General features: G+C 42.6%; 1 protein-coding gene across 3 annotated transcripts in view; it reads right to left on the bottom strand.

Moving 5' to 3' along the window:
- LOC140212405 (retinoic acid receptor beta) overlaps positions 1-20,187 on the bottom strand; it is a 273,300-nt gene that overhangs the window by 149,863 nt on the left and 103,250 nt on the right. For 2 of the 3 annotated variants that reach the window (XM_072283157.1, XM_072283156.1), the window contains exon 2: positions 16,356-16,504. The exons of the other annotated variant lie outside the window; for it this stretch is intronic. In XM_072283157.1, coding sequence (XP_072139258.1) covers positions 16,356-16,504 — 149 coding nt within the window. The remainder of the gene's footprint in view (positions 1-16,355; positions 16,505-20,187) is intronic. 3 annotated transcript variants of the gene reach the window in all.

Raw genomic sequence — 20,187 nt, 5'->3', positions numbered from 1 at the left:
TCCTATGGTACAAAGTACATCAAGGTTATTCTCCATTTTTATTGTATTCCGATATACAGCACGATATCAGGCCCTTCAAACTGAATGAACTTGCACTGCCCAATTACACCATGTGACCAATTAACCTACTAACCTGTTAACCTTTAGGATGTGGGAGAAAACTGGAGCACACAGAACTACTCACACAGACACAAGCAGAATGTACAAATTCCTTACAGACTGTGACGGGAATTGAACTCGTGTCGCTGGTGCTATGAAATGACGTGCTAACCACTACACTACTGTGCCTTTGTTTTGTTCAGAGTTCAACGTAGATTTATTATCAAAGTACACATATGTGACAAAATACAATTTCTTGCCGGCATACTCAATAAATCCATAACAGAATGATAATCATAATAGAATCAATGAAAGACTCCACCAGATTGGGGGTTCAACCAGTGTGCACAAGACAACAAACTGTACAAATATAAAAAGAAATAAAAACCAGATGTGCCCAGTGGTAGAGAGGCCTTTACCTGTGATGGACTGGGCTGTATCCACTACTTTTTGTGGGATTACCCTTTCAAGGGCACTTGTGTTTCCATACCAGGCTGTGATGCAACCAGTCAATATACTCTCCACCACACATCTATAGAAGTTTGTCCAAGTTTTAGATGTCGTGCCGAATCTTCACGAGCTCCCAAGGAGATAGAGGTGCTTCAGTACACTCTTCATTGCTGCACTTAAGTACTGGGCTCCGGTCAGATCCTCTGAAATGGTACCACAGAGGAATTTAAAGTTGCTGCTCCTCTCCATTTCAGAGGATCTGACCTTCACCACACAGGACACGCCCTATTCAGGAGGTACAGGAGCCAGAATACCAACACTCAACAATTCAGCATCTTCCCCTCCACAATCAGTTTTCTGAGCCGTCCATGAACACCATCTCATAATTCCATTTTTACACTATTCATTTATTTTGTAATTTATAGCCATTTCATGCCTTTGCACTGTACTGCTGCCACAAAACAATAAGTTTCACAACATATATCAGCATAACACAATCAAAATCTCACCCTCGCCGTTGCCGGGGGAGGGTGTGGGTTGATCACCTCAGCACTGTATGGGATATTTTTTTCAGGGGACTTTGCAGTTTGATGTTCAATGTCCTCACCAATGAAAGTGCTCTGCAGTTGTGGACTCGTTTTTGGAGGACTCTGCCGGTCAAGTTCCACGTGCTTCTGGTTTCTCATTTTTTTGTTATTTGCGCAATTTGGTCAAGGTGGTTCAGCGCGGGACTGGTTCTGTAGCTGTCACTAAACCAGCGCTACACTGAACTAGCTCGGTTACTGTCACTCCCAGACCGCTTCAGGAGTTCTGTGTGTTGTTTGCGTGCTTTTTGCTTTTGCTGTTTGCGGGATTTATTCTTTATTGTGTGTTGGGTATTCGATGTTTTCTTTAAATGTGTTCCGTGGTGCTTCTTTCTTTTGCGGCTGCCTGCGGGAGAACAAACCTCGGGGTTGTATATGGTATCCATGTTTGAATCTTTGAAACTTTGAAAAGAAGCGGATACCAGCGAAAGGCTGATCCTAAACACAGGAGATTCTGCAAATGCTGGAAATCTAGAGCAACACATACATTGTGTTGGAGGAACTCAGCAGGTCAGGCACCGTCTATGGACAGTGTTGAGTTTTGAGCTGACACTCTTCACCAAGCATTTTAAGTACTCCAAAGTACATTTATTATCAAAGTACATATACAGTGTACAACCCTGAAATTCGTCTTCCCTGCAGGCAGTCACAAAACAAAGAAACACCATGGAACACAAAGCATTCAAAGAAAAACATCAAACCCGGCTTCTCCCTCCCACATGCAAGAAAAAAGTGCACAAACGGCAACAAAAAAAATGAGTGAGAAGACAGAATATAAAACTTAACCAGCTTTCCTCCCTGTTCGATTCTGTGGAAGCTCATTAGAGCTAAACTGATTAACAGGTCTTTCCAGTATTATCTCAATCAAGTAAGATTTTATTTTCTCTTCCTCTTGCCTCTTTTTCCTATTCTCTTCTTCCCCTCCCCCCTCCCACCTCACTGAATGTTTATAGATATCACGGCTGTCCATTTCTGAGCAAGAACTCTTCTGTAATGTCTCAGCATTAATATTTGAACATATCCATAATGGCAAGACAACTTTCTACCGCAGTGGTTCCCCACTTTTTTATTCCATGGACCCCTACCATTAGCCAAATAATCCACGGGCCACAGGTTGGGAACCCCTGATCTACAGGCATAAGCAAAGATTTCCTCATCGTATACTTGGCTGGACCCTGTATTAGACTTGACTGCATCGCTGCCATCAAGGACATATATACAGAAAGGGCCAGTAGCATCATGAAGGATTCCACCCACCCTTTTCATAGACTCTTTGTCCCAGTGCCCTCAGGGAGGAGGCTTCGTAGCATCCACACGATGACCACCAGACCCAAAAACAGCTACCTTCTCCAAGCAGGAAGGCTGATCAACAACCCCATCCACTAACCCACTAACCAACACATACACATCTAGTGTTCCTTTGTATAACAAATACGTGTACATTTTGTTTTATAGGATTGCTTTTACATTTATATTTATTGTGTTCTTTATGCTTATTGTGTGTTTATTTCTGTGCTGCATCGGATCCAGAGAAATACTTAGCTCATTCTCTTTTACACTCACGTACTGAAGAATGACAACAAGCTGTTTTGAATCTTGAACCTTGGTCTCGCCTACTCAAGCTGTGTTTATTATGAACATTCAGCATGAAGAATTAATTTGGAATTAAGTACATAACTCAATTAACTTTTTTTTTGCACTTTGTCATTTTTGCGGTCATCCAACTTTAGAAGTCCCAGAAATGTAACTTGAAACACCAGTCCTCTGGTGAAATGTAGCCTTGTGGCAATTCTATCTGAAGCAGAGACATTCCAATGTCCAACGCCCATTCGTTGGAATGGAAGAGCAAAAATATAGCAGATTGTGTCATTAATGCTTTGAAACAAAACTGTCAAGAGGGTTGAGAATGGTTACTAGAGTAAGCAGGTTGTTGGTGGAGAAAACTTAGTAAGAAAATGGTTACTTAGTTATTTATTTCTTTCTACTTAATTGAGGATACAGCAGGGTAACATGCCCTTCCGGCCCTACGAGCCCGTACAACCCAATTACAACCGTGTGACCAATTACCAACCGGTATGACTGGAGGAACTGGAGCACCCAGAGAATTCCATGCTGTCACGGGGAGATGATACAGACAGCGGTGGGAATCGAACCCAGGTCACTGGTGCTGTAATAGTGTTGTCAGATAAACCATTTCTGATCGATCAGAACGAAGGAATTATTCAATGGAATGTACACAGGGGCAGGGAGAAAGAGCAAAATTTGTGGTTACAGATATTTTAAATGCTTTTCCAGGAAAATAACATGTTGAAACGCTACTGATATTTCAGGTCTTGTACATAGAAGTAGTGAGGAAGGAAGCAAAGCAATTATGTCTCTCTGAGCTGTGCCTGCCCTGAAGATGTATGAATCTTCCCTTTGAGCAGAGATTGGTGAGACCCTCTCTCACTATTCCCCCCATCGTGATCTCTGCTGGCCTCCGACTCTTCAACCATGTACTTACCCAGACTCTCTACCACATCTTCACCCACTCACCTTCCCCCGCACCTGGCTTCACCTATCACCTTCCGGCTTGTACTCCTCCCCCTTCCCCACCTGGCTTCTGCCGTCTTCCATTCCAGTCCTGAAGAAGGGTCGCGGCCTGAATCGCCAACTGTTTATTCATTTCCAGAGATGTTACCTGACTTAAGTTCCTCCAGCATTTTGTGTGTGTGTTGTTCTGGATCTCCAACACCTGCAGAATATCTTCTCTTTAACATTTCTCAGATTTTCTCTAGGTTAAATACTCATACTATAAGGAAAGCAGTTTGTAATTCTGTTTGAGGGTCTTGGGCGGAAACATTGATTGTTTACTTCCCACTGTGGATGCTGAGCTCCCCCAACAGTCTGCGTGTGTTGCTCTGGATTTCCAGCATCTGCAGAATTTCTTGTGTTTGTGGAAATGATTACAAGATACTTTAGAGGTTACCAGGATGGCACGGTAGCGTAAGAGGTGGCACGATAGCGTAGTTGTTAGCATAACACTTTGCAGCACCAGCAATCAAAAATGGTATTGGACAACATAATTTCACGTTGACCTCCTGGACGTCTGTGGCTCAGTTGTCTAACTTTCTAACCATAACTCTTGACATAGGAGTTAATGTTAGTGAGTTGTGGGCATGCTATGTTGACACCAGAAGCACGGAGACACTTGTGAGCTGCACCCAGCGCATTGCAACCATCGGCGTGTTTCACTTTATGTTTCGATGTACGTCTGACAAATAAAACTAATCTTTAAAAATCTTTTTAACAGGCCGCTCAAATGACGTTGCGCATTTGAAGCATCCCTTTTCGAAAGGGCATCGTATCCGCGGACAGTAGGTGTTGGAAGCTCAACTTTATTCATACTAAAAGTGACAAAGTAAGCTGGAAGAAAGATGTGAGGCACTGGACCATTTCCCAGAGAGTGCCAGGAGGGTATTTGTGAGGTCAACAATCTGAAACTAGTGAGGGGGCGAGATGAGAAAAATTTTCTTTGTGCAGAAAATAGCTGAAGTATGGAATGTCTGTCGCAGGCATCACTGAAGCCTGACAAAATTTCTTCTTTTTGCAGAAGGGTAGATAAATATTTGGCACCAAGGAGACCGAGTTCTGGGGAACAGACAGGGCACTGGAATTTCTTGGTGGCTTTCAAAATCAGAATCAGCTTTATTATCACTGACATGCGTCGTGAAATTTGTTTTTTAGCCGCAGCAGTATGGTGCAATACATTAAAAAAAACTATGAGTTGCAATAAGAAATAAATGAAATAAGTTGTGCAAAAAGAGAGCAAAAGTAGTGAGTTAGTGTTCATGGGTTCATTGTCCATTCAGAAATCTGACCGTGGAAGCGAAGAAGCTGCTGCTAAAACGCTGAATGTGGGTCTTTAAGCTTTAACAAGACAAGCAGCACAGACACCATGTGTTTAACAGCAACTTTCTGCGCTACAAACAGTGATTCTGTTATTCTGAAAGTACTTTGTTTGGTGGTAAGGTCATAAGACATAGGACCAGTGTTAAGCCATTCGGCCCATCAAGTATGATCCACCATTCCATCATGGTTCAACCCTATTCTCCTGCCTTTTCACTATAACGGCTGACGTCCTTACTAATCAAGAACCTATCAGCCTCCGCTTCAAACGTATCCAGTGACTTGCCCTTCACAGCCGTCTAGGGAAATGAGTTCCACAGATTCACCATCCTCTGGCTCAAGAAATTCCTCCTCATCTCTGTTCTAAATGGACATTCTTGCATTCTGAGGCCGTGTCCTCTGGTCCCAGACACCCCCACTATAGGAAACATCCTCTCCCTATCCAACCCAGCTAGGCCTTTCAATACACGATAGGTTTCAATGAGACCCACCTTCATTCTTTAGCGAATACAGACTCAGCGGAATCAAATGTCCCTCATACATTAACCTTTTCATTCCCAGGATCATTCTCATGAACCTCTTCAGGGCCCTCTCCATTGCCAGCACGTCCAGTCTTAAGGCTGATTTACACTGGTGCGTATTAGCTTACGCCGCAGCCTACGCAAGTGGGCTACGCCGCTGTGAGCATTTATACTTGTGTGTTGGTGTGTCCGCGTCGCTCTGCAATTCACCGCCAAAACGCTAGTTGACAGTGGGGTTTCTATGCCACTGTGTTGAGTTTCTTCGTGTTGAAACTCAACATGAAGAAACTCAAACTTCAAACAATGGCGACTGAAACTGAAGGAGGGTGAATTTTCTGTGCCTGTCCGGCCACTGAGAGACATGGACGAGGAAATGCATTTCAAATATTTTCTGGTGTCAGCAGGTAGATTTGACGATTTGGTTCATCGTCTCCAACCATTTATTTCACATCAGTGTACACACAGTATACTCAGGGACTGGCAATCACCATTCGAGTTTTAGCTTCAAGTGGAAGTCAACAGACTGTAGCAGCTAGCTACAAACTGGCAACAAGCACAGGGTCCTCCATAAATTCGGAGGTCTGTAAAGCTTTATGGAAAGCATTGCAGCCAGAGTTCCTTCCCTACCCCTCAGTCGCCCAATGGGAAGCTATTGCAGCATAGGAGAAAATGCGATGCTACCAACTGGACCAATCACAGTTGTTCGGTCGCGTCGCAGTGACACGTAGTTACATTTTGGGAGAGGTGCGCGTTAGGCTACGGCGTAGGGTACAGTGTAGGGCATGCCGCTACGGTGTACATTTGACGCACAAGTATAAATCAGCCTTTATATATGTGGCCTGAAACTGCTCACAGTACTCCACATGTGGTCTGACCAATGCCTTATAAAGCCTCAGCACTACTGTAGTCTCATTCTGTTCTGTGAGACGCTGCCTTACGATGGTTCAAAAGGCAAGATACCTCAAGGGTTAATAGTCTGCCGCAAACATCATGATGTCTGTCCGAAATACTGGAAGGAAACCAAGAAACTCCGCAATTAGCATTGAAGTAGTTTCAACTACATCACAATTTCTCAACTGTAGCAATGCTGGGGACTCTGCACTGTTGCTTAGTTTTCAGCTTCCTCGAGGTCCCTTATTGTTCCTGTTTCTAATCCTCACTAGAAGCAGACAGTGTGGCACCACTGCAGTTTTAATTATCCACATAAACTGGTTTGTCTTAAGTGCCATTAAAATGCCACCAATGCCTTTCACATTCTAGTGCTTGCTATTCTTGCCAATAAAAAGCCCTAGGCAACTGTCCTACCCACCTCAGCAGTTGCCAAAACCCGAGTAAACGCACCACTGGAAATGGAATGCTGTCCTTTCTGTGCAAGTACAAGCAACAGGAATTTAACAGACAGCAGAATCTGCCAAAGTTCCTCTCAGCTACAAACAATACTGGCATTGTTCAGGAGTCACTGCAATAGGATTTCAGAAACTGCTACAAAGACCATGAAGTCACTTTGCCGCCACTTTTGAAGAAGTCCCTAGAATCCTTTTTAACAACTGTGTTCTGTCCCTGCAACCACCGCTCATTTTGCAACTGCAACATGAAGAAACATTCGAATCGCAGAACGCATTCTCAGAGGGCAGGGGCTCTTATTAGCACGAGGGGACAGATGGGAGAAATAAAAGGAATTCAAGGACAGTACACCTTGGAAAATTATCAGTCAACATGAAGGGGGAGAAAGGTATATTTACATTATGCAAATAATAAGGAAACGATTTAATTTGTAAATGGGGCAAAAGCTGGGAAGAGTTGAAGTCTACTTAGAGATAATTTATTTCAAGGATCAAGGATTAGGGATCAACTTTATTCACCATATACATTTACATCTTTGCTGGTGGAGCAGAGGCTTCAGAGCCAGAGGCCCGGGGTTCGAATCTGGCTGGCTCCTTGCACAAGCTCTACTCGTGCTGGGTCGAGTGTCGAGCGAGCAACTCGGCCTTGCAGAGCAGGCAAACACTAAAGAAATGGCAAGGGTTCTGCCCGACGTGCCAAATTGGCACACAGAGGGAAAAGAAAATGACACGTATTAGGAATTTGCTGTGGTGCGTTGGCCAGGGTGCGACATGCAACCCAAAACAACATTCAACAATTATAGAGAATTATATAAAAATTAAAATCAAATGTTAAAGTACGGATATGCAATAAAATGTACAAAAATGCATAAATATCAGCATGTAAACAGCAGTATAAAACATGATTTTAAAGTGTTTACAGTGCAGTGCCGTGACAGGGGTAAGAGATAGAGGAGGTTGGTGTGCTATTTAGAATAGTTGATCAAATTAATTGCCTGGGGAAGAAACTTTGTCCTGGACACAAACAAGTCCTGCAGTGATGGTAGACTGCAGATGGAGACATTTTCTGCTGACCTGGCAGTTTGCTGTAGTTCTTGTATACTGTGAGAGGATGCTGCACAAACCAAAACAGTAATGGCTGATGTGAGGATGCTCTCTCTGATGGAGGTGCAGAATTCCACCTGTATGTTCTGGAGAAGGTGGAATTTTACTAACTGCCACAAAAAGTACATCCTCAGCCGAGTCTTTTTAATGAAGGAGAATGGCCCTCCCACAAAATAATGATGCCCAGGAAGCTAAATGTTGAAACGGTGCTAACTGTAGAGCTGTTGATGATGAGTGGGTGGAGAGAAGACACATTCCTCCTGAAGTCAAGGTATCTGCGTTGTTGTGTTTGTATCGGGACACTAGCTTGTGTATTTCCCGGTGGTACTTGGATTCCTTGCCTTTTTCCCTCACAGGAAGGGTAAGTCAGAAGAACATGCAGCAGTTCTTATTGAGGGGCCAGTGGTGGAGAAGGGAAGCAGCTTCAAACTCCTGGGTGTCACTGCCTCAGTGGATTCGTCCTGGGCCCAATGTATTGAAGCAATCTTGAAGAAGTCACACCAGTGGCTATACTTCATTGGAGTTTGAGGAGATGTGGTCATCACCAAAGACTCATGCAAATTTCTACCACTGTACCACAGAGGGCATTCTGACCGGTTGCATCATCGTCTGCTACAGAGGCTCCAATATACAGGATTGGAAAAAAGCTGCAGGGTTGTAGACTCAGGCAGCACCATCATGAGCACATCTCTTCCCACCATTGATGACATCTTCAACTGGTGGAATCCATCACTAAAGACCCTCACCAGCCGGGGCATACCTTCTTCTCATTGCTACCATTAGGGAAGAGGTACAGGAGTCTGAAAATCTACACTCAACATCTTAGGATCTGTTTCTTCCCCTCTGCCATCAGACTTCTGTATGGTCCATGAAAGGTGAAGCAACTAGTCAGAAAGCTCTCTATGATCATTTAAAAGTCTCTCCTTGATGGGGCTATGTGGGAAGAAAGGGTTAGAATTATCCTGGAGCAGGTTAAAACATCAGTACATCTTGGGTAAATGGGCTTGGTACTATGCTGAAGTTTTCTATGTTCTGTGAGAAAATCTGCAACGTAAAGTGATTTTATTATGATTATTTTGAAGAAACTACAATAATATTTGCCCGCTGTTTCCATTTAATTCAATACTCAGGGCAAAATCTGTGACGATGAGATTGGTTTCAACATGTTTAAGTTTCAAATGTAACATTCAACAAGAAATAAGAAATTAATATCTCATATTATATTTTATATTATTTATGTTGTAGGTTTCCACAAATAAAACAGCATGAGACGTTTTAGGTTTTGGAAAAACTGTAACAATTCAGTTATTGCCCTCCAAACACAGAAACATAAAGCACAGTAAAAAATAAATTCACACAGTTACGTCATCACTTCAGACCGGCCTCTTAAAGTGAACCTCAACTCAATGTCGGTGGTTGTAAATTATGTATATGTTTCCGTCCTTCGCATTACCCTGCAATATTACATTATGTCTTATTTTTCTTATATTTCAAATAACTAATAAGAAATTAAACTCCAATTGAATGTACAGAAGCTTTAGATTGCACAGATTTGTCCAGGCTTGGGAATTTCAATTTTGCATTGCATGGGAAGATAATAGCATGTGCAATTGCTGAATGATTTATTGATTCCACACTGTTATTTTAATATGTCCAATGCAATTCCATTCAGAAGGGCAATGAGAGCTTCCCTCTCACTCACGTTATCATGAATCTTACAGATTAAAGTCATTCAAAAGCTATGAATCATTTCAATATTACGCATGCTGAAAATGTTGCAAGCAGGGCAGTATTATGGATTATTAATAAAATCACACATGGACAATACTTAGCAAATAGCAACATCAGGACCTCAATGATGGAAAAGTAGCCTACATGGCAAAAAAAAATTACTAGCAACAGCAACCAAGTATTTAAATAACAATACAGGGACTATGGACTATGTGCTAGGAGATGGAATTAACACAGAAAGAAAAGACCAATATCCTTGCAGGCAGGTTTGCTTGAACTTTTGGGGAGGGTTTAAACAAATTTGCTAGGGGGATAGGAACTAGAGTGATAGGGCAGAGCACAGTTCCCTCTAAACGGCACCGAAACACAGCCATGCAGTAACTCAAATGTTCCTGTGCCTTTGTTGCCACATAGCTAGAATTTTCCTCTATAAAATGTTAATAGAAAGGCAGCGTCCATTATTAAGGACCTCCAGCACCCAGGGCATGCTCTTTTCTCACTGTTACCATCAGGCAGGAGGTACAAAAGCCTGAAGGCACACACTCAGCGATTCAGGAACGGCATCTTCCCCTCTGCCATCCGATTCCTAAATGGACTTTGAACCCTTGCACGCTACTTCTCTTTTTTAATATATATTATTTCTGTTTTTGCACAATTTTTTATCTATTCAATATACATATACTGTAATTGATTTACTTATTTATTATGATTATATTTTTTGTTTTTTTCTTTCTATATTATGTATTGCATTGAACTGCTGCTGCTGTTAATAAATTTCATGTCACATGCCAGTGATAATAAACCTGATTCTGATTCTGAAATTATGTAAATATAATTCTGAAATCTATGTTGATATAATTGTGAAATACCCTGTAATTAGTTATGTGTTAATGAATAAAATCCATACATTTTCTAAATAATAAATGAACCACTTTTACTTTGAAACATTTTGGAGTTTCAATGTATTTACATTGTCAGTGTTTCAAATTGTAATAATAAACACAGAATGGAAGTCAATAGCTCGTTGCTAATAAACCACTGGCTCACTGAACATCAACACCATCTAGTCAAAACATTTTACGTATGCCATTTGCCTATCAATTGTTTTGACTGCTTGACATTATTTACTTGTGAGTTGTGGCTTGTGTTTGTTTGATGTGCATATTACAAAAAAAAAGTTAGCATGCCACATAGTTTTCAGGCCGTGTAGAATTTTCCTACTCAGAGTAATGGTTACATAGAAACATAGAAAACCTATGGCACAATACAGGTGCTTCGGCCCACAAACCTGTACTGAACGTGTACTTACCTTAAAAATTACCTAGGTTTACTCATAGCCCTCTATTTTTCTAAGCTCCAAGTACCTGTCCAGGAGTCTCTTAAAAGACCCTATCATATCTGCGTCCACCATGGTCGCTGGCAGCCCATTCCACACACTCACCACTCTCTGTATAAAAAACTTACCCCTGATATCTCCTCCGTACCTACTTCCAAGCGCCTTAAAACTGTGCCTTCTCATGCTAGCCATTTCAGCCCTGGGAAAAAGCCTCTGACTATCCACACGATTAATGCCTCCCATCATCTTATATACCTCTATCAGGTCATCTCTCGTCCTCCGTCGCTCCAAGGAGAAAAGGCTGAGTTCACTCAACCTATTCTCATAAGGCATGCTCCCCAATCCAGGCAACATCCTTGTAAATCTCCTCTGCACCCTTTCTATGGTTTCCACATCCGTCCTGTAGTGAGGCGACCAGAACTGAGCACAGTACTCCAAGTGGGGTCTGACCAGGATCCTATATAGCTGCAGCATTACCTCTCAGCTCCTAAACTCAATCCCACGATTGATGAAGGCCGATGCACCGTATGCCTTCTTAACCACAGAGTCAACCTGCGCAGCTGCTTTGAGTGTCCTATGGACTTGGACCCCAAGATCCCTCTGATCCTCCACACTGCCAAGAGTCTTACCATTAATACTATATTCTGTCATCATATTTGACCTACCAAAATGAACCACTTCACACTTATAGGGTTGAACTCCATCTGCCACTTCTCAGCCCAGTTTTGCATCCTATCAATGTCCCACTGTAACCTCTGACAGCCCTCCACACTATCCAAGACACCCCCAACCTTTGTGTCATCAGCAAATTTACTAACCCATCCCTCCACTTCCTCATCCAGGTCATTTATAAAAATCACAAAGAGTAAGGGTCCCAGAACAGATCCCTGAGGCACACCACTAGTCACTGACCTCCATGCAGAATATGACCTGTCTACAACCACTCTTTGCCTTCTGTGGGCAAGCCAGTCATGGATCCACAAAGCAATGTCCCCTTGTATCCCATGCCTCCTTACTTTCTCAATGAGCCTTGCATGGGGTACCTTATTAAATGCCTTGCTAAAATCCATATACACTACATCTACTGCTCTACCTTCATCAACGTGTTTAGTCACATCCTTAAAAAACTCAATCAGGCTCGTAAGGCACGACCTACCTCTGACAAAGCCATGCTGACTATTCCTAATCATATCATGTATCTCCAAGTCTTCATAAAAATCCTGCCTCTCAGGATCTTCTCCATCAACTAACCAATCACTGAAGTAAGACTCACTGGTCTGTAATTTCCTGGGCTATCTCTACTCCCTTTCTTGAATAAGGGAACAACATCCGCAACTCTCCAATCCTCCAGATCCTCTCCCGTCCCCATTGATGATGCAAAGATTATCGCCAGAGGCTCAGCAATCTCATCCCTCATCTCCCACAGTAGCTTGGGGTACAGCTCGTCTGGTCCCGGTGACTTAGACAACTTGATGCTTTCCAAAAGCTCCAGTGCATCCTCTTCCTTAATATCTACATGCTCAAGCTTTTCAGTCTGCTGCAAGTCATCACTACAATCACCAAGATCCTTTTCCGTAGTGAATACTGAAGCAAAGTATTCATTAAGTACTTCTGCTATCTCCTCCAGTTCCATACACACTTTTCCACTGTCACAGTTGATTGGTCCTATTCTCTCATGTCTTATCCTCTTCCTCTTCACATGCTTGTAGAATGCCTTGGGGTTTTCCTTAATCCTGCTCGCCCAGGCCTTCTCGTGGCCCCATCTGGCTCTCCTAATTTCATTCTAAAGCTCCTTCCTGCTAGCCTTATAACCTTCTAGATCTCTATCATTACCTAGTTTTTTGAACCTTCCGTAAGCTTTTCTTTTCTTCTTGACTAGATTTACAACAGCCTTTGTACACCATGGTTCCTGTACCCTACCATCCTTTCCCCATCTCATTGGAATGTACCTATGCAGAACTCCACACAAATATCCCCTGAACATTTACCACATTTCTTCCGTACATTTCCCTGAGAACATCTGTTCCCAATTTAAGCTTCCAAGTTCCTGCCTGATAGTCATAGTCATAGTCATACTTCATTGATCCCGGGGGAAATTGGTTTTTGTTACAGTTGCACCATAAATAATAAATAGTAATAAAACCATAAAATGTTAAATAGTAATATGTAAATTATGCAAGTAAATTATGAAATAAGTCCAGGACCAGCCTATTGGCTCAGGGTGTCTGACCCTCCAAGGGAGGAGTTGTAAAGTTTGATAGCCACAGGCAGAAATGACTTCCTATGACGCTCTGTGTTGCATCTTGGTGGAATGAGTCTCTGTCTGAATGTACTCCTGTGCTCACCCAGTACATTATGTAGTGGATGGGAGACATTGTCCAAAATGGCTAGAGTCAGTTATCAAAGATGTGATAACAGCACATTTGGAAAGCAGTGAAATCATCGGACAAAGTCAGCATGGATTTGTGAAAGGAAAATCCTGTCTGATGAATCTCATAGAATTTCTTGCTGATGTAACTAGAAGAGCGGATAGGGAAGAACCAGTGGATGTGGTATATTTGGATTTTCAAAAGGTTTTTGACAAGGTCCCACACAGGAGATTAGTATGCAAACTTAAAGCGCACGGTATTGGGGGTATGGTATTGATGTGGATAGAGAATTGGTTGGCAGACAGGAAGCAAAGAGTGGGAATAAACGGGACCTTTTCAGAATGGCAGGCAGTGACTAGTGGGGTACCGCAAGGCTCAGTGCTGGGACCCCAGTTGTTTACAATATATATTAATGACTTAGATGAGGGAATTAAATGCAGCATCTCCAAGTTTGCGGATGACATGAAGCTGGGCGGCAGTGTTAGCTGTGAGGAGGATGCTAAGAGGATGCAGGGAGACTTGGATAGGTTAGGTGAGTGGGCAAATTCATGGCAGATGCAATTTAATGTGGATAAATGTGAGGTTATCCATTTTGGTGGCAAAAACAGGAAAACAGATTATTATATGAATGGTGGCCGATTAGGAAAAGGGGAGGTGCAACGAGACCTGGGTGTCATTATACACCAGTCATTGAAAGTGGGCATGCAGGTACAGCAGGTGGTGAAAAAGGCGAATGGTATGCTGGCATTCATAGCAAGAGGATTCGAGTACAGGAGCAGGGAGGTACTACTGCAGTTGTACAAGGCCTTGGTGAGACCACACCTGGAGTATTGTGTGCAGTTTTGATCCCCTAATCTGAGGAAAGACATCCTTGTTATAGAAGGAGTACAAAGAAGGTTCACCAGATTGATTCCTGGGATGGCAGGACTTTCATATGATGAAAGACTGGATCGACTAGGCTTATACTCGTTGGAATTTAGAAGATTGAGGGGGGATCTTATTGAAACATACAAAATCCTAAAGGGATTGGACAGGCTAGATGCAGGAAGATTGTCCCCGATGTTGGGGAAGTCCAGAACGAGGGGTCACAGTTTGAGGATAAAGGGGAAGGCTTTTAGGACGGAGATTAGGAAAAACTTCTTCACACAGAGAGTGGTGAATCTGTGGAATTCTCTGCCACAGGAAACAGTTGAGGCCAGTTCATTGGCTATATTTAAGAGGGAGTTAGATATGGCCCTTGTGGCTAAAGGGATCAGGGGGTATGAGGGGAAGGCTGGTACAGGGTTCTGAGTTGGATGATCAGCCATGATCATACTGAATGGCGGTGCAGGTTCGAAGGGCCGAATGGCCTACTCCTGCACCTATTTTCTATGTTTCTATGGCATGATTGCTTCATATTTCCCCTTACTCCAATTAAACACTTTCCTAACTTGTCTGTTCCTATCCCTCTCCAATGCTAAGGTAAAGGATATAGAATTGTGATCAGTGGTTGGTCCACAAAACTGTAAAAAAAGATTAGAGGGAACACTGGGGCAATGGATGGGCAGTTGACATACAAGAAAATATAGTCTGTAGTTTAGAAAGATACAATAATTTAATTTCCAATAGCATGGGGGGGAATTGAAAAGGGATGATGAATACAGGACAGAGGGTATTATAATTGAATGCATGTAGTATACAGAATAAGGTAGAAGATCTTACAGCGCATTTAGAGGTTGAAGGTATGACTTTGTGGGCACCACTGAGTCAGGATACTAATTACAATGGGAGATAGTAAAAGGGTTTGTGATTGGGGATTTCAATATGCAGGTAGATTGGGAAAGTCAAGTTAGTGCTGGATCCCACGAGAAAAGCTAAAAGTCAAAGCAAATTTTTAATCAAAGTATCTATATGATGTATATGTCACTGTATACAGTATTGTGCAAAAATATTGGGTATATATATATATGACTTGGCAGAGTACTGTAGTAATTTTATGTATTGCACTGCACTCCTGCCCCAAAAAAAGAACAAATTTCATGACGTATGTGAGTGATGATAAACCTGATTCTGATCTGGGTCTCTATTGTGGACTGAGAGTGGGAAGGGGGCAGGGAGAGGGGAATCATGGTTGAGAAGAAGGAAAGGGAGAGGGGAAGGAACGGGAAGCACCAGAGAGACATTCTGTAATGATCAATTAATGAATTGTTTGGAATCAAATGACCTTGCTGCACCCACACCACCCACTCCCCCACTCTGTCACACCTTCTCTGCCACCTGCACCACACCCCTCCTGCAGCACCCCACCCTCGCCATTCCTAGGCCACACAATGACAGGATGGACAGACAATAAGTGTGCAAAAGGCAGCAGACGGTGCAAATACTAAAGAGAATAAAAAAATATGAAGCAATAAATATCGAGAAGATGAGACGAAGAGTCCTTGAAAGTGAGTCCATAGGTTGTGGGAACAGTTCAATGATGGGGCAAGTGAAGTTGAGTGAGGTTATCCCCTTTGGTTCAAGAGCCTGATGGCTGAGGGGTAATAATTGTTCCTGAACCTGGCTGTGTGAAACCTGATGCTCCTGTACCTTCCTGATGGCAGCAGTGAGAAGAGAGCATGGCCTGGATGGTGCCTGTTTTTTTTAATTCGCCTCTGATGGTTTCATAACTAATTGCCCCTCACACACGGACAATAAACCGAGACAAATATACCAATCCTGGAGTCAGACTCTAAGCACCCAGCACATCCTTGGACTGAGCTGCTGCTGACACAAACAGCACATTTCACTGTGCTTCGATGTTTTGACGTACATGTGACAAATAAATCTGACCTTTAAACCGTACATGTTGTCACACTGACAACTCCTATGCCAGTATCACAAGCTGACAACAGAAATAAATCGCCACAAAATCATTCCAGCATAACGGATTTCCTTCACTGTGGCCCTACCTTGCATCCTTCACAGGCACTGACCCCATAGTGATAACCGGATGACTTGTCTTGACAGACAAAGCAAGGTTTGTACACTCGTGGGGGTGGGATTGGAGATGGCGGACTCGGCACAATCTCTTCAGAGCTGGTACTTTGTGTTTCAATTGCTGAAAAATAAACACAACATATTGGAATCGGAATTGGATTTTTATCCTCACTTGTAACAAGACATAGTGAAAAGCTTGTCTTGCATATCATTCATACAAATTAATTCATTATATTGAGACAGAACAAAGTAAAACAATAACAGAATGCAGAATAACGTGTTACAATTATAGAGAAAGTTCAGTGCAGGTAGACAGTAAGGTGAAAGGTCATAGTAAAGTAGCGTGTGAGGTCAAGGGTCCGTCATACTAGGGAGAAAAAGTCTGCAGATGCTGAAGGTCCAAAGCAACACACACAAAAATGCTGGAGGATCTCAGCAGTCCAGGCAGCACCTATGGAAAGGAGTAAACAGTCGACAATTCGGGCCGAGACCCTTCATCAGGACTGGAAAAAGTAGATGACAAGTTAGAGCAAGAAGGTGGGGGTGGAGAGGGGAGGAAGAAGCAGGTGGTAGGTGAAACCAGGAGAGGGGGAGGAGGTGAAGTAAAGAGCTGGGAAGGTGACTAGTGAAAGAGATACAGGGCTGGAGAAGGGGGAATCTGATAAGAGGATAGAAGGCCACGGAAGAAAGGGAAGGGGGAGCAGCACCAGAGAGAGGTGATAGGCAGGTAAGGAGATAAGGAGAGAGAGAGAAAGGGGAGTGAGAATGGTGAAGGATGAGGGCAATTATCGGAAGTTTGAGAAATCGATGTTCTTGCCCCTACACCTCCTCCCTCACTATCATTTAGGGCCCCAAATAGTCCTTCAGATGCGGTGACACTTCACCTGTGAATCTGATGGGGTCATCTACTGTATCCGGTGCTCTGAGTGTGGCCTCCTGTATATTAGTGAGATCTGACATAGATTAGGAGACCACTTTGCCAAGCACCTACACTCCATACGCCAGAATAATCTGGATCTCCCATTTCAATTCTATTTCACATTCCCATTCTGATATGTCAGTTCTTTGCCTCTTCTTCTGCCGCGATGAGGCCACACTCAGGTTGGAGGAGCAACACCTTATATTCTGCCTGGGTAGCCTCCAACCTGATGGCATGAACATCAATTTCTCGAACTTTCCGTATTTGCACCACCACCCCTCACCATTCCCCATTCCTGTTTCCCTCTCTCACCTTTATCTCCTTACCTGCCCATCACTTCCCTCTGGTGCTCCTCCCCCTTCCTGTTCTTCCATGGTCTTCTACTCTCTCCAATCAGAGTCCCCCTTCTTTAGCCTGTATCTCTTTCACCAATCAGCTTCCCAGCCCTTTACTTCAACCCTCCCCCTCTCCCAGTTTCACCTCTCATCTACCACCTTGTACTTTTTCCTCTCCTACTCCAACCTTCTTGCTTTAACTTCTCATCTTATTTTCCAGTACTGATGAAGGGTCTCAGCCTGACACAACAACTGATTACTCTTTCCCATAGATGCTGCCTGGCCTGCTGGGTTCCTCCAGCGTCTTGTGTGTGTTGATTATCATACTAGGGACTATTCAATAGTCTTATAACATGCAGAATAACTGCTTTGGTATATTAGATTTATAATTTTCCTTAATAAATATGTCCCTCTCGCAAATTTCTACAGATGGTACCGTGGAGAGCATTCTAACCGGTTGTATCACCATCTGGTATGGAGGGACCACTGCAAAAGATTGGAAAAAGCTGAAGAAAGTTGTAAACATAGCCAGCTCCATCATGGGCACTAGCCTCCCCAGCATCCAGGACACCTTCAAAAGGCGATGCCTCAAAAGAGACAGGAAGAAAATATGTGAAACCTGTACAGAAGTAGACTGGAACAATCTATGCTTAAGGACCTTCACCATGCGGGACAAGCCCTCTTCTCATTACTACCAACAAGGAGCTTGAAGACACACACTCAATGATTCAGGAACAGCTTCTAATTCTGATACTGACCCTGATTCTGAAACCCTTTCTCCCGCCAGTCTGGAAAAAGCTGCTTGGAGGTCTTTGGATTAGGGGCCAGATTGTTGTTTTAATTGTGTTTTTCTCACAGTTTTAGCTCCATTTATGCCTGCTTGAATTGCTGTGTGTAATCTTGCATGGTGGAGGAACAAAGGGATCTTGGGCAGAAAATTTTATACCCAGACTGGTGACATGGGAACCATTACGCTATTCTTCTTGATGACTCTCTCTTGGATACATATTTGAAATGCTGCCATGTCTTTAATTTATACATTTAAAATGTGATTTTGAACGGGAATTTATTGGCTTGGTGAAGCTGCATCCATTCCAATCACCTCTCGCCCTGATGTGTTATGCTCAGCTCAGGTAGATATGCCACAGCACAGTCAGATTCCACTGTGAATAAGCTTCTGTTCTCAGGGCACACAGCAGCTTACAATTTAACGGGGTAATTGCTGGTATCAGTTATAGTTGTGGCTAACGTGGGAAATCCAAAATGTTTGTGCAGATGCAAAGGCAAGATTTAAACCACATTCTTCAAAGTACAGCAATCTTTACTGAGTAACACACTCAAAATGCTGATTAATGAAGAGTCAACTATTTATTCCTCTCCATAGAAGCTGCCTGATCTTCTGACTTAGACCATAAGATCATAAGACATAGGATCAGAATTGGGCCATTCGGCCCATTGAGTCTCCACCGTTCCATCACGGCTGATTTATTATTCCCCTCAACTCCATTTACCTGCCTTCTTCCCATAACCTTTGATGCCCCGACTAATTTAGAACCTATCAACCTCCACTTTAAATATACCCAATGACTTGGCCTCCACTGCCATCTGTGGCAATGAATTCCACAGAGTCACCACCACCCTCTGGATAAAGAAGTTCCTCCTTATCTCTGCTCTAAAGGGACATACTTGTACTTTGAGGTTGTGCTGTCTGGTCCTCCAGCATCTTGTGTGTGTTACTCTGGATTTCAAGCATCTACAGAATCTCTTATCTTTCTGATTTATGACAATCTTTACTCTGTTTAGTAGGGGATGATTAGCTTTAATCTACAGTAATGTTCTGCTGTTTAATCCTGTGTTTTCTGTCAACATGAACACAATTATTTTTTCTGCAGAATCATATGTAAAATAATACTGATCATTCACAGAGAGAGAAATATGAATGTTGAAGGTGTACAAGCTACTGCAGAAAATAAATAAAAATCTCTACTTAAACTACATAATGTGTACTAGCCTGTAATAAAGAGAGCTTATAAAAAACAAAATAATGTGTTGACAATTCAAATAAAAATCTCCACTATAACTCATGATGTGTTTTAAGCAATCCAGCATCTGCAGAATCTCTTGCATTATATGGTTTAACTCAGAAGAATGATAACGCATAAAAAAACTGAATAATGTGTTTGACAATTTAAATCAGTCCCAAAGTACAATAATTCTATTGCATTTTGTTTCAAATACTCTCGTTCAAATAACTATACAAAATTATTCACAGTACGATCTCTAGAGTCGGGTATGATGTTGTCTATTGGTGACTGCAGAAGCCGATCCGGGATCCACATATTCTGGTGCAGTGCGGGCAAGAGTAAGTGGTGACTGTGGTTAGTGGCTGGGTCATTTGGTTGTTCAAAGTTCAAAGTAAATTTATTATTAAAGTACATATATGTCACCATATACTATCTTGAGATTCATTTTCTTGCGGGTGTACCCAGTAACTACATAGAAACACAACAGAATAAATGAAAAATCACACACAACAAGACAGCCAAACAA

The sequence above is a fragment of the Mobula birostris genome, chromosome 19 (genome assembly GCF_030028105.1).
Source record: "Mobula birostris isolate sMobBir1 chromosome 19, sMobBir1.hap1, whole genome shotgun sequence".
NCBI lineage: Eukaryota > Metazoa > Chordata > Chondrichthyes > Myliobatiformes > Myliobatidae > Mobula > Mobula birostris.
The sequence above is the reverse complement of the archived record's forward strand: the minus strand, read 5'-3'. Positions and strand labels throughout refer to the sequence as shown.